The 13,426-nt window shown below is 61.1% G+C and overlaps 1 protein-coding gene across 1 annotated transcript in view; it reads left to right on the top strand.

Annotated features, from left to right (window-relative positions):
- Positions 1 to 13,426, top strand: part of PKP1 (plakophilin 1) — a 39,978-nt gene that overhangs the window by 15,410 nt on the left and 11,142 nt on the right. Inside the window, exons 3-4 of the mRNA XM_070473807.1 lie at positions 9,779 to 10,173; positions 12,891 to 13,035. Coding sequence (XP_070329908.1) covers positions 9,779 to 10,173; positions 12,891 to 13,035 — 540 coding nt within the window. The remainder of the gene's footprint in view (positions 1 to 9,778; positions 10,174 to 12,890; positions 13,036 to 13,426) is intronic.

Below are 13,426 nucleotides of genomic sequence, written 5' to 3'. Positions count from 1 at the left end.
AGGCCGGGCCTGGAGAAGGAAGGATGTCACCTGTCTGGGTCCCAGCTGGTGGGCCCCTGGGGGGCAGGGGGCGTGTTCGGGAAGACGTGTGCCCGCAGGGGGCTCAGTGCAGAGGCGGGGGAGGTCAGACTTCGCCCTCCCGGGACAGTCTGCAGTAGTCCTTCCCCACGGGGCTCGGGAAGGGGCGCCTCCTCCTCCGGGAGAGGACAGAGCCTGCCTGCATTTATGTCTTCTTGGCTTTAATCCACCTGCCACTTCCGGTCAGCGTCTTCCTAGAAAGGCTGCCCCCCGTGAGCCACCGTCTGGCTCGCTTTCCTTCTCATGAGTCACCTCAGAGCCTCTGAAACTTTGGAGGGAAGATTTGAAGACTCAGGGCCGATCATAAGCTTCTTTATTTTGCGCCAGAAGAAAATTAGTGTGTTTTGGTTTTGCCTTTTTTTTTAAGTCCCGACAGGAACTAGTTTCAGCCGACAAGTCTTTAAAGCCTTAACTCGCCAGTTAAAAACACTAACAGTGTGAGAGGGTGGGATGAGGTGCTGTGGCGGGCGGCAGAGTGACTTAACCTCCTGCCTCGTCTCCTGGGCGTCAGTGGCGGGCGGGCGGGCGGGACCAGGTCAGGCCCAACCCTGGTCCCCCGGTGTCCCGGAGGCTTGGGGATGGGGCCCCGGGGCTCCGGGTGAGCAGACAGGTGGAGGCCAGCTGGGCCCCTGCCATCACACTGGGTGGGTGCAGCGCGAGGAAGCCAGGCCTGGGAGCCTCTTAAACAGTGCAGCAGTTTGCTCTCCCCATCCTGTCTCCATTTCCGGTCCTGGCATCCTTGTGGGGTCGGAGCGAACCGGGCCTTGGGGTTCTGATTCATTAGCGGGGAGGTCAGGCTGCAGCGCGGTGCAGGGCCTCATCCAGCAGACGCCTTACAGGTCTGCTAGGCAGAACCGGGTCCAGAGCCCACTCTGCGCTGTGGGGGTGTGGAGGGGAGGGCAGGCGCCCGGATCTCATCTCCTGCCTCTCCTGCTCAGCTCCAGAGTAGACAGCAGGGGTCAGGGGCGGTGAGGGCAGAAGAGGGGGGCCAAAACACCGCAGGGAGTCTGCTGTCTGCCTTCCCTTGCGGCTTCCTTTTGTCACCGGGCTCAGTGGGACAAGAGCAGCGAGCAGCCGTTCCCAAGCAGGTGGATGAGGCCCCCACCCCTCGCCGGTAGGGTGGGGCCCAGCCTCCTAGCCCAGGGCCCCCGCAGGTCTCTACCGAGGCCTTCCTGCCTGGGGAGAGCAAACTCAGTTGAGAACCCAAATTGGGGCAGGCGATGGGAGGCAGAGACAGCTGTGGAGGGAGGCAGCTTGGGGGCTGCACAGGGTGTAGCCGGGAAGGGGATGAGGGCAGGCTGGTGGGTTCGTTCCCAAGCTCTGAGCCGGGGAGAAGGGCGCGTCCAGAACACTGCAGTCGGGCTGAATCATAGACGCCCAAAGGCAGAAGCCTGCAGGACTTGGTTGGGGAAGTCTGGTTGGGGAAACTCTGGTTGGGGAAACGCAGGCTCAGAGGCATGAGGGGACGGCCCAAGGCTGCACAGCCGCTCAGGGAGACCCGGCCCTGGGGCACTGACCTCGGGGCCCCTTGTCCAGCCGTCCTGTCACGCTGTCCCTGCTGGGAACCTGGGCATCTGATCTCCACTGTCACTGTTTCCACAAAATCATCACACCGACAATTATTCCTTAATTTTAATAGACTGACTTTAAAATTTAGGAAGTGTATTCACTTTGAAAGGAAACTTTGTATCAGTAACTCAAGAAAGAAAAACAAAAGCAGTATCCCTATTTAAGTCCATACAGAGACGGCTTTTTTTTCCTGCTCAGAAAAGGGAGGTCGGCAAATGTTAAAGACACATCCGGGCAGCAGCCTGGGCCGTCTCCTCGTGGGAATCAAGGTGGAAAAAAGTTCCAGGAGGCCCACAGAGTGGGGGTGAAGGGCGGGGTGCCGTGCAGGAGGCCGGGAAGGAGCTGGGGGTCCGGAGGCAGGCCCTTCTCCTCCCTCTGAGCGCCCCCAGGGCAGGGAGCGAGGTGGCCGGGCTTCTAGGGCCCCGGGAAGCACAGCGAAGCTTGGCTGGTTCCGGGAGCTCGGCCTTGACCTGATTCTGCACCCAGCTCGGTGCGGGGTGAGCGCTCCCTCCGGCTTGCCCTCCTCTCATGACCTCGCCAGGCAGCCGTGTCCCAGTCACGAGGCCGCCTCGCCCACAGGCGTCCCCAGGACAGAGGGCCTCCGCCCGGCCCTGTGGGCGTGGAGCCGAGTCGTGGGTCACCCAGCCAGGCACCCGCACTCTTCTTGAATGTCTCCCACTGTCAGCCAATGACGGGGGCAGGTGCTGCCGGGGTCGGGGGCCCAGGGAGGCGGTTTCCCAGGCGCCGGGCCGACGCGTCCCAGAGGTGCTGGGGCGGGGGCCACGCATGCTGCAGAGGCTCCGGGCTGCTGGACGGCACGCATGTCACCAGGCTCCGGGCCGCTGGACAGCACGCGTGTCACCAGGCTCTGGGCCGCTGGACAGCACGCGTGTCACCAGGCTCTGGCGGCCGGGTGGCTGGAGGGCGAACACCGGGAGAGATTGGAGGTCTGAGTCCTGTTTCAAAGTCAGCCCCATCTTAGCTGCGTGGCCTTGGCCCGCCCTCAAGTCCTGTGAGTTATGAAATGCTCTCAGGGCCTTCCCTGGCGGCCCAGTGGTTAAGACTCTGGGCTTCCACTCCAGGGGCTGTGGGTTCAATCCCTTGTCCAAGAGCTAAGATCCCACATGCCACACGGTGCAGCCAAAAGAAAGAGAGGAGAGAGAGAGAGATGCTATGGGAGAGAGCTCTGCCATCTGTCCTGACATGTCATCGGCCGGGTGGGAAGAGGGGATTGTGAGGCTCCAGCAAGAGGAGGAGTTGTTCAGTCGCTCAGTCATGTCCGACTCTTTGTGACCCCGTGGGCTGCAGCACGCCAGGCCTCCCTGTCCTTCACTGTCTCCCAGAGTTTGCTCAAACTCATGTCCATCAAGTCAGTGATGTCATCCAACCATCTCATCCCCTGTCATCTCTTCTCCTGCCTTCAGTCTTTCCCAGCATTGGGGTCTTTTCCAATGAGTCAGTTCTTCCATCAGGTGGCCAAAGTATTGGAGCTTCAGCTTCAGCGTTGGTCCTTCTAATGAATATTCAGGGTTGACATCCTTTAAGATTGACTGGTTTGATCTCCTTGCGACATGTCCAGGGGGATAACTGGGGGGATCTTTGCAAACTGAAGCACCAGGCCTGCTACAACAGTGATCACAGGATAGGCTCAAGGCATGTCCAAAGACCTTCCCCATGGACTGTCTTTGTGAAGTGACGTGACGTGTGAAGACCTCAGTGAAGTGGTGTGTGTCCCACACAGGCAGGCGTGCATGTAGCAGTGTGTGTGCACATGTGACAGCTACACCTTCCAAAGCAGGGGTCGGTCACCAAACCCTGGAGCTCCCAGACAACCTTCCCATGAAATTCCTGGCTGTCTCCCCAGCAGGAGTGCTTCACCAAGGAGTTTCCAAGGAAGAATATGCCCCGAGGACGTTGCGACCTCGCGGAGTCTTGCCTTTGTCTAATGATTGGAAGCACCTCCTGGCTCAGTGCTCAGGGGCGAGTCAGGGCCCAGCGATCCCCCAGGTCCCTGGCACAAGGTGGGGTGCCTGGCCCGGGAGTCTCCCTCGCCCTCAGGTACAGTCTCTCAGGAGTCCACCCTTCATCTGAGGTTCCAGGGGTTATTTTACGTGGGGGCCTTAGAAGGGTCCCCAGGATGAACCATCACTGGAACCAAGGAGCTACCTCTGGGTTCAGAAGAGCTCGGGGCTCCAGGAGGGTGCAAGGACCGTGCCTCGGACTCGCCTGAGCCCATGAGAATGGTGGCTGACGCTCAGGGGTCCTTTGCCTCTTGGGTCTGTTGAGAGCTGCCTCTGAAAGGCAGTCCACTGCCAGGGGGTCCTTCTTAACGTGAAGCGGAGATGTCCACATGTGAAACCCGAAATCCCAGCTCCCCAGACCTATCCTAGGGGTCAGGAGCTGAGGAAAGCCTGCGTCTCAGGCGTGCAGGGCAAGAGTTTCAGAAGACCCAGCCTCTCCCACAGTTCAGGGATGGAGCAGGAAGCAGGATGTGAAGGCAGAGCTGGGTGCTGGAGCTGAGTACCTGAGTTGGGTGTTGGAACTGGGTGCTGGAGTTGAATACCTGAGCTGGGTTCTGGAGCTGAGTACCTGAGTTGGATGTTGGATCTGGGTGCTTGAGCTGAGTACCTGAGTTGGGTGTTGGAGCTGAATACCTGAGTTGGGTGTTGGAGCTGGGTGCTGGAGCTGAGTAACCAAGCTGAGTGTTGGAACTGGGTTCTGGAGCTGAGTACCTGAGTTGGATGTTGGATCTGGGTGCTTGAGCTGAGTACCTGAGTTGGGTGTTGGAGCTGAATACCTGAGTTGGGTGTTGGAGCTGGGTGCTGGAGCTGAGTAACCAAGCTGAGTGTTGGAACTGGGTTCTGGAGCTGAGTACCTGAGTTGGATGTTGGATCTGGGTGCTTGAGCTGAGTACCTGAGTTGGGTGTTGGAGCTGAATACCTGAGTTGGGTGTTGGAGCTGGGTGCTGGAGCTGAGTAACCAAGCTGAGTGTTGGAACTGGGTTCTGGAGCTGAGTACCTGAGTTGGATGTTGGATCTGGGTGCTTGAGCTGAGTACCTGAGTTGGGTGTTGGAGCTGAATACCTGAGTTGGGTGTTGGAGCTGGGTGCTGGAGCTGAGTAACCAAACTGAGTGTTGGAACTGGGTGCTGGAGCTGAGTACCCGAGCTGAGTGTTGGAGCTGGATGCTGGAACTCAGTACCTGAGCTGGGTGCTGGAGCTGGGTGCTTCAGCTGAGTACCTGAGCTTGGTGTTGGAGCTGGGTGCTTCAGCTGAGTACCTGAGCTGGGTGCTGGAGCTGGAGCTCGCACTGTTGTTTCTTCGGACATCACATGTCGGGGAGGCCAGCTCTCAAGGTGCAGGGTGACCAAGTGTACTGGCCTCGCCCCCTGCCCCATCACCGGGAATAGCAGAGCCGTGTTGGCCTGATGCCTGCCGTTCTGAGAGCAGACGTGGGCCCAGAGCCCAGGACAGCAGACTTTTCAGGGCCCCGACTTCTCTCTTTGGAAAGAGCAGCGCCTTGAGGCAGCCCCGCAGGCTCTTCTGCTTGGGCTTCACGGTCCCGATACTTCAGAAGATCTCTCTGAGTCACCACGATGGTTCTCACCACTGACTGGTCTCTGTGAACCCTGACCCCACCATCCCGGGTTACAGGGGACGCTAGCCATTGTCAGCCAGCTCTCTGGTGAGATCTCTGCTCCCAGAATGGACATCAAAATATCAGTTTATCCACATTAAACAAATCAGGGGCTGGAAGATGCCTGGCAGCTGGCATCAGCGATTTCAGATCTCCGTGGTGCCCCCTGCAGCCTGTGAGCTAGTCACCCACCAGCAGCATCCAGTTCACAAACCAGGGCCCCCAAGCGGGCACTGCTGTCTCTGGGTGCGGGTGATGGACTCCTGGGACAGCTCCTCCCGGCCTGGGGGACCGCAGGGCAGGGCACCCACCACAGCTGCCTCCAGCCCAGACGGCAGGGCCTCCGAGCCCAGGGCCTGCTCTGTCTGTCCTTCACGCTCCGCACCAAGCCCCATGCCCAGGAAGGAAGGGAGGCCAGCCCAGGGCGGGCCCCTGCTCCCAGCCAGGGAGGGAGTGGCATGCCGGAGGGGGCAGGGACTGGCACGCCCCCACCCAGGTCCCACCTTTGGTGACTCAGGCTGGTGGTTCCCACACTGACACAAATTGCCGAGTAAGCAGTCACCCCATCCCTGGGAAGCTCCCCACGCCCTGGGCCCCGAGTTCCCCGGGGAGCCCTTGCTGGGAGGAGCTCTGTGCTCTCCAGACCCCTGGGCCAGCGCGTCACGTGGGAAGGCCCCCTGCCGCCTGGACTGGCCGTGGTGCCGTCCTGACCGCTGTCCTGGAGGATGGTGGGCTATGGTCTGTCTGCTCCCCTGGGCGGGGCCCTGGCTGGGTGCTGAGCAGGTGCAGTGAGATGGCAGGAGAGGTCTGTCCCCGAGGCGTCTCCAGCCTGGGTTCTTCAGGAGCCCCTCACCAGGCCAGGAGGGTGAGGACCGCACGAGATGGCCCTGTGCTGGCTCTCACAGAGGCCCTCTGCGGTGACGCTCTGCTGGGCGCGTCTGGGCGGGAGGGGCCGGGTGTGTCCACCTGAAGCCGGTTTGCCCAGCCCCACCTGCCCGGCGAGGCTTGGTCTCAGGATGGGCTAACAGGCAGGACACAGACCTGCTTCTCACCCTGGCCTGCCCTGTGCACCCCGAGGAGGTGGGGGGGTGCCTGCGCTCAGGGGCTTGAGGCCCCGGTCCAGGTTGCTTTACTTACTGGGGACTAGCTGCCTACAGGACTGGACTCCTCGCCTCTAAGGACTTCCCGACCTCAGGGGCGGTGGGAAGAGAGCTTACGTCGAGGAGAAGGGTTGGGGAGAACTCAGAGGTGGGCCGAGTTCCCCACTTCTCCACAAAGGAAGGGAGAGGGAGATAAAATGGGTTACAAGCCCTCAGTCAGTAGCTGAAGTGGGAGCAGAGCAGGGCCTGGCCTGGCGAGGCTCGCTGGGTGGTTCCGGGTACAGAAACGTGTCTGTCTGGAGCCCCCCAGGTGTCCACAGGCGACTCTCTGGTCAGCTCTGCTCCCAGGCTCTCCCAGGGTTCTAGCCTCTGGCGTGTTCCGATACACCTGAGGCTGGCCTTTCCCAAGGAAGCTTGAGATAGCTAGACCACAGGGTGCGTGCGTGTGTGAGCGTGTGTGTGTGAGCATGTGTGTATGTGTGTGTGTGTGAGTGTGTGTGCATTGAGCATGTGTGTGCGTGCATGTGTGTGAGCGTGTAGGTGTGTGCACATGTGCGAGCATGTGTGTCCGTCTGTGAGCATGTAGGTGTGTGCGCATGTGTGTGTGAGCATGTGTGTGCATGTGTGTGTGCATGTGAGCATGTGTGCGTGTGTGAGCACATGAGCATATGTGCATGTATGAGCGTGTATGTGAGCATGTGTGTGCATGCGTGTGCACATGTTTGTGCATGTGTGAGCATGTGTGCATGTGAGCATATGTGTTTGTGTGTGTGTGTGTGAGTGTGTGTGCATTGAGCATGTGTGTGCATGCATGTGTGTGAGCACGTGTGTCCATCTGTGAGCATGTAGGTGTGTGCGCATGTGTGTGCGTGAGCATGTGTGTGCATGTGTGAGTGTGTGCGTGTGAGCATGTGTGCATGTGTGAGCATATGAGCATATGTGCATGTATGAGCGTGTGTGTGAGCATGTGTGTGCATGCGTGTGCACGTTTGTGCATGTGTGAGCGTGTGTGCATGTGAGCATATGTGTTTGTGTGTGTGTGTGTGTGTGTGCGTGTGTACATCTCAACTGTCCTTTGTAGGCAAAGCCGAGGGCACTGCCAGCAGACCAATGTCTGTGCGTGGGGTTAGCTGGGCGGCTTGGCCTGGCCAGCACTGAGCTGCCTGCTCGGTGGTCTGGTGGGCGGAGGTCTGGTGGGCGGCTGCTCAGGACCCGCGAGGCAGCACTGGGAAGCCTGCGGGGCGTTCTCCCTGGCCACAGTGGCTGTGAGGTGCTCCTGGCAATTAGGGCCTGGGGACCGGTGCAGCACTTATCCCGCAGTGCTCAGGGCATCATGGACAATGAAGAATTGTCCTGCCCGCTGGAAGAAACACGGTGCGTTCCATCAGAAAGCTGCCCGTGTGGGCGGACCAGCCTCCTCTGCCTTCTTGGAACCCGTGCTCTGAGACCGCGGCGTGAGAGCAGCCCTGCCCCTCCTGGGCCACCCTGGGTGAGGGCTCAGCCCCTCCTTTGCCCAGGTAGCCCGTGGTCCCGGTCTGAGCGCCAGGGCAGCCTGCAGCGTGAGCCTCACCCTGTGCCGTGCCCCCCAAGCCTCCTCGCGTCGAGCTCTCCCTGCCGCCCCGCGCGCTGAGCAGGCGCGCCCCTGTCCTTTGGTGCAGGTAGAAGAAAGGGGCAAAGGTCACAGGCTCCAGCTAGGATGCCGGCATCTGCTTGTGCTGGGCTTGGACCCAGGGACAGATGCCGGGCTTGGACCCGGGGACCGTCGGAACAAGGACCGGGAGTGTGGTCTCTGAGGACAGGCAGCTCTGGGCTGCATTTCCAGTTAAGGCTCAGCCTTTGCTCCAAGGTGCTGCCTTCGGCTTCCTCCCCTGAGGAGGGGGTGTGGCCTCTGGCCTGCAGCGTGGGGGCCGGCTTCCTGTCTCTCACCGTCCGCGAGTCTCCGGTGCGCTCCACGTGTCTCCGGTGCGCTCCGCGAGTCTCCGGTGCGCCGCGCGTGTGCCAACTGCAGACACACAGACGGCAGCCCGCCCCACTGACCGCCGTCCCTTCTGGTCCCTTTGCGCCTTGCCTGCCCCACACACCTTTGGGCTTGGCTGGTATGACCCAGTCTAGGGGCGAGCGCTGCGCCTGTCTGGGTGAGCGCACCCGAGCACCGTTGCCAGGGTGACGGGGGCTTCTGAGCTGGCGTCACCGCTGACCGGAGCTTGACCACAGTGGCTTCCTGCCCCAAAGGCTCTCCGTGCGGTGCGAGGGGGGCCTGGCCGAGGACTAGTGGCTGGAGCTGGGGTGGAGGGGGCTCAGCCGGCTGCCCGACCACACCCTTCTGCGTGGGCGCGTGTGTGCACGCGTACACGCACACACACACACTCATATTCACTCACAGGGTGGGGCAGGCAGGCTCTGGGCCCCAGCTCACCCCAGCAAAGCCGAGGGCGAGTTGGCCCCTGGTGCATGCATTTTCTCCGGTTCGCGTGTGTCCTCTGGTCCCACTGCCGGCGAGTCAGAGCCGGCAGGCCGGCGGTTGGCTGCTCGGCTCTGTGAGGGCCTCGCTCTTCGAGCCCCCGGCTCTGCAGGCTCTTCCCAGGGCGCCCGACTCCCCACTGGGCTCACACGGAGCCCTGGGGGCAACTCGCTGTCCTCCAAGTTTGCGGTTCGGTTGAGCCTTGCCCGCCGCTCCCTTGATGCCCTTCTGATGGCACAGCCCTGGCCACCCTGTGCCCGCTGCAGCCCGGGCCTGCCTCAGGGGCGCTGGGGGCCCAGGAGCAGGATACCCTGTTTTGGCCTTGGAGGGGTTCCCCAGAATGCCTTCCGCCCTGGTCGGCGGGGGGCAAGATGAGGAGTTTAGCAGAGAAACGACAATGGGAGAGTCCTTTCAGGGTGGGAGCAGTCCCCCGCGGAGCACAGGCGATCTCGGGAGCTGGGGACGTCTGCACAGGACACAGGGCAGGGCTGCGGCCGGGGACTCGGGTTCAAGCCCCACGGTTGCACTTCCCTCCGTGGGAAAGCCCCTCACCTCCTTGAGCCACCAGCTCCCCTCTGGACCCGGCCCACTGGGACCGTCAGCGGCTGTCTAACCTTTTCTGGCTACAAGCCACAGTAAGCCATACGCTTGACACACAGCCCAGCCCTTTCTACATGTCCTGCACTCATATTTTCTAATTCCAATATATATTATTTGATCCCATTAAAAAAAAAATGATGGTCACAGTCTGCTAAATTGATTTCCTAATCCATAAGGTGTCACAACCTGCAGTTTGCGAAGCTGTCTATGAGAGGCTGGTCAAGGTTCCCCCCTCACCAGACGTCCCAGGACCCTCTGAGCGTCACCACGGGGGTGGCGGGGGGCTGGACCCCGGGTGGGGACCCCGGCTGAGCCTCCCTCCCCTTCTCCCCCAGATCTACAATGGGACCCTCCAGCGGGAGGGTGACAGCAGGCGCTTCAGCTCCTACAGCCAGATGGAGAGCTGGGGCCGGCAGTACCCGCGGGGCAGCTGCACCGCGCCGGGCGCCGGCAGCGACATCTGCTTCATGCAGAAGATCAAGGCCAGCCGCAGCGAGCCCGACCTCTACTGCGACCCCCGGGGCACCCTACGCAAGGGCACGCTGGGCAGCAAGGGCCACAAGACCACCCAGAACCGCTACAGCTTCTACAGCACGTGCAGCGGCCAGAAGGCAGCCAAGAAGTGCCCGGGGCGCCCGCCCTCCTGCACCTCCAAGCAGGACCCCGTGTGCGTCCCGCCCACCTCCTGCACCAAGGACCTGTCCTTCAGCCACTCCAGGGCCAGCTCCAAGTGAGTACCCACGGCGAGGGGCGGGCAGGGCCGCGGGGGACCGACTGCTGGCCCGGGCTGCTCAGCCTGCAGGGGGAGGCAGAATCCGGACCCCGAACAGAGGCATCAAGTGTGTGGGTTGATTTTAAGGGGTCTCGGGTGATGAACGGGGGAGTAGGGAAGTGAGGGGCTGGCTGGGCCAGTGATTCTCAAAGTGTGTGCCTCTGACCACCAGCCTCGGCGTCGCCAGGAAGCTTTTGAGGAAAGCTCCTCGGCAGGCTGCCTAGACCTCCGACTCAGGGACCCTGTTGGGCCTGCAGCATGCCTCACCAGCCTGCAGGCAGTGCAGACTCTGTCGGGGCTTGAGACTCCCTGGGCTTGGGGGTTAATGCTCTCCCCACCTTCTGAAAGAGCAAAGGAATGTGCCCCAGGGTCGATGACGAGAAAGAGGTGGGGTCCGTCTTACAGGGCAGAGGACAGAAGCCAGTAGGATCCAGCACAGGGGGCAGTGCCCGTGGAGAGCCCTGGGGACGGCCACTGAGGCCCGTAGAGAGCCTTGGGGATGGCCGCCGGTGCCCTTAGAGAGCCTTGGGCACAGGCCAGCTTGGGGACAGCCGCCGGGGCCCGTAGAGAGCCTTGGGCACAGGCCAGCTTGGTTACGGCCCCTGGGTCTCGAGGGTCGCCCTTGGGCCCCATGAACCTCAGAGCTGCACTCGGTCCCCACCAGAGTCCTGTACGCATTTCCTTGACATCTGCTGAGCGTGGATGGGCAGAGCAGGGAGACGGCATGGACTGAACAGCCGGGGCTGCCTGCAGCTGTGGGGTTAACTGCCTTCCGCGGGGCCTGGGGGCACTGCAGTCTTCGTGTCTGACCCCCAGAGCCCTTCCAGGCTAGGACCTGGGGAGAGACGGGCTCAGAGGTGCCAGGTAGCTCGCCCAAGGCCACGCTGCCGCCACGCCCTCCTCTGCTCACCGCTGTCCTGGGCGTTATGGAGCTGGCCCTCTGATGGCTGCCTGGAGGCCACATGGGTACTTAGGAGTCTTTGGAGAAGGACTGAGAGAATGTCTCCCTTGGAGACGGACCAGGGCCTCATCTGGCCCCGCCTCATTTCCCCAAACTGGAGGCCCCAAGAGGACAGGATCGGACATGAGTGGCAGGCCTTGTGGAGGTGAGGTCTGCCCTGCAGATGTTGGGCGGTGTTCTCCCAATGTTAGGCGGGTACCACTGATGGAGGTCCAGGAGCTCCTCTCTGGAGGCGGTCTTTCCAGAAACGGAGTCGGGCACCTGCAGTGGACGGGCATGAGGCTGGGACTCACGAGGCATGGGCTGTTCTAGAAATGCTGGGAGGATTTCTAGGGGAGAGGCCTGGGGCCAGGAAGAGGCTGCCCAGCTGTCTGTGGGAACCAGAGGCCGGGAACGCGGCCTGCCGTCAGCACTGTGGGAGCTGGAGCAGGTCCTGGAAGGAGGCCTCCTTTTCCCAGGGGGGCTCCCAGCCGTGGGTCTGCAGTGAGGGGAAGGGACAGAGGCACCCAGGCCCGATCAGGGTGCAGCGTGGAGTTCAGTCTTGCTGGAGCAGACACGAGTTCAGGCTGGGAGTGTGTGAGTCGTGGCAGAACCAGACTGTTGGGTTAGAACAGGATGGTTCTAGTTCTGTGGCTACAAAAATGTGGGTTATTGGCCATTTTGTATAGTTCGACCTAACGTATGCCCTTGGGTATCAGTCTCAGTTCGAGTCTGAACTTGAACTTACAGTATGGAGAAGCTGCTGATGGGGACAGCTCAGCAAACAGGGTGTCAACCGCTCATCTGGGAACGGGTGTTACACTTCGGGTGGGCCTGAGTGCTCGGAGAAGACAGCCACTGGGGGTGGGTCTTGCTGTCGTCCCAGTGAGAGTAACTGTGGTCAGAAGGAAGGCAGTGGCCGTGAGGATGGGAGGAGGAGCAGGTGTGAGAATGTTTGTGTTAGAAAAATCAGCTTGACTTGGAAATGGAGGGAGGAGGAAGAGAGGGACGCAGGGGTGGATGGCTAGATGAATGGATGAAGGGATAGAGGGAAAATGAATGATAGATGGATGGATGATGGATGGAGGGATGGATGGAACATGGACAGCAGATTGCAGGAAGATGGATGACTGATGCAGGAGAGGAAGATGGGGGGATGGATGGGTGGAGGGAAGATGGACAGTTGATGGAGGGAAGATTGATGATGGATGATGGATAATGGATGGATGGAGGGATGAATGGAGGATGGACAATAGATTGAGGGAACATGGACAGTGGATGGATGCCTGATGGATGGATGGAGGGAAGATGGACAGTAGATTGAGGGAAGATGGGTGATGGATGATGGTTGATGGAGGGATGCAGGAGAGGAAGATGGGGGATGGATGGGTGGAGGGCGGGAGGAGGGGTGATGGAGGGGTGCAGACAGATGCACAGGCTCCCAGCATTCTCCTCTGTTTTCCCAGCACCAGGCACACACATGAGAGATGGCAGGGGGGGGTGGGCGCTTCCCCTCAGGAGTAGGGCAGAGCTTCTTCTCAGCACAGAGGTGACTTGTCCGCTTGGACATGACCGGTGACCAGGGTCTCATCCCTGCAAATGCTCGCTGCAGGGTGAGCCATCCGCTGCTCTGGGGGAGCTATCCACCATGGGAGCGGGGCCAGCCCCTTCCAGCTCTGGGGCGAGCACAGGGACCCTGAGCCCCTGAAACCCTCTGGCCCACCCATGCCCACAGGATCTGCAGTGAGGACATTGAGTGCAGCGGGCTGACCATCCCCAAAGCTGTGCAGTACCTGAGCTCCCAGGACGAGAAGTGCCAGGCCATCGGGGCTTACTACATCCAGCACACCTGCTTCCAGGACGAGGCTGCCAAGCAGCAGGTCAGTGGCTGGGGGGCTGCCTGAGCCTGCTCCAAGCTGGGGGGGGTGGGGAGGCATTTGCTGTTGGCTCCTCATCCCCCTGCCCAGCTGCCCAAGGCTGGGAGTGTGCCCGGCATGCCCAAGGTCAGGGGGGCTGTCTGCAGGGGACCCCACTCAGCCGGTGGTCGTAGAAGAGACCCTGGAGTGACAGCCACGGGCTCAAAGGGAGCCCCTCCTCAAATTCACTACGGAGAGGACGGCTTCCTCCCCTTCAGCTTCAGCCCTACCCTCTGATTCTCTCTCTCTCTCTCTCTCTCTGTCTCTCCCGTGGTTGAGAGCAGTTTGTCTGTGCCCCTGAGCTTGGCCGGCAGGAAGGCCTCCTCGTGGCCCTGTGAAGTAGGCAGACTCCTAG

The sequence above is a fragment of the Odocoileus virginianus genome, chromosome 11 (assembly GCF_023699985.2).
Source record: "Odocoileus virginianus isolate 20LAN1187 ecotype Illinois chromosome 11, Ovbor_1.2, whole genome shotgun sequence".
Classification (NCBI taxonomy): domain Eukaryota; kingdom Metazoa; phylum Chordata; class Mammalia; order Artiodactyla; family Cervidae; genus Odocoileus; species Odocoileus virginianus.
This window is presented reverse-complemented; position numbering and strand designations above follow the sequence as displayed.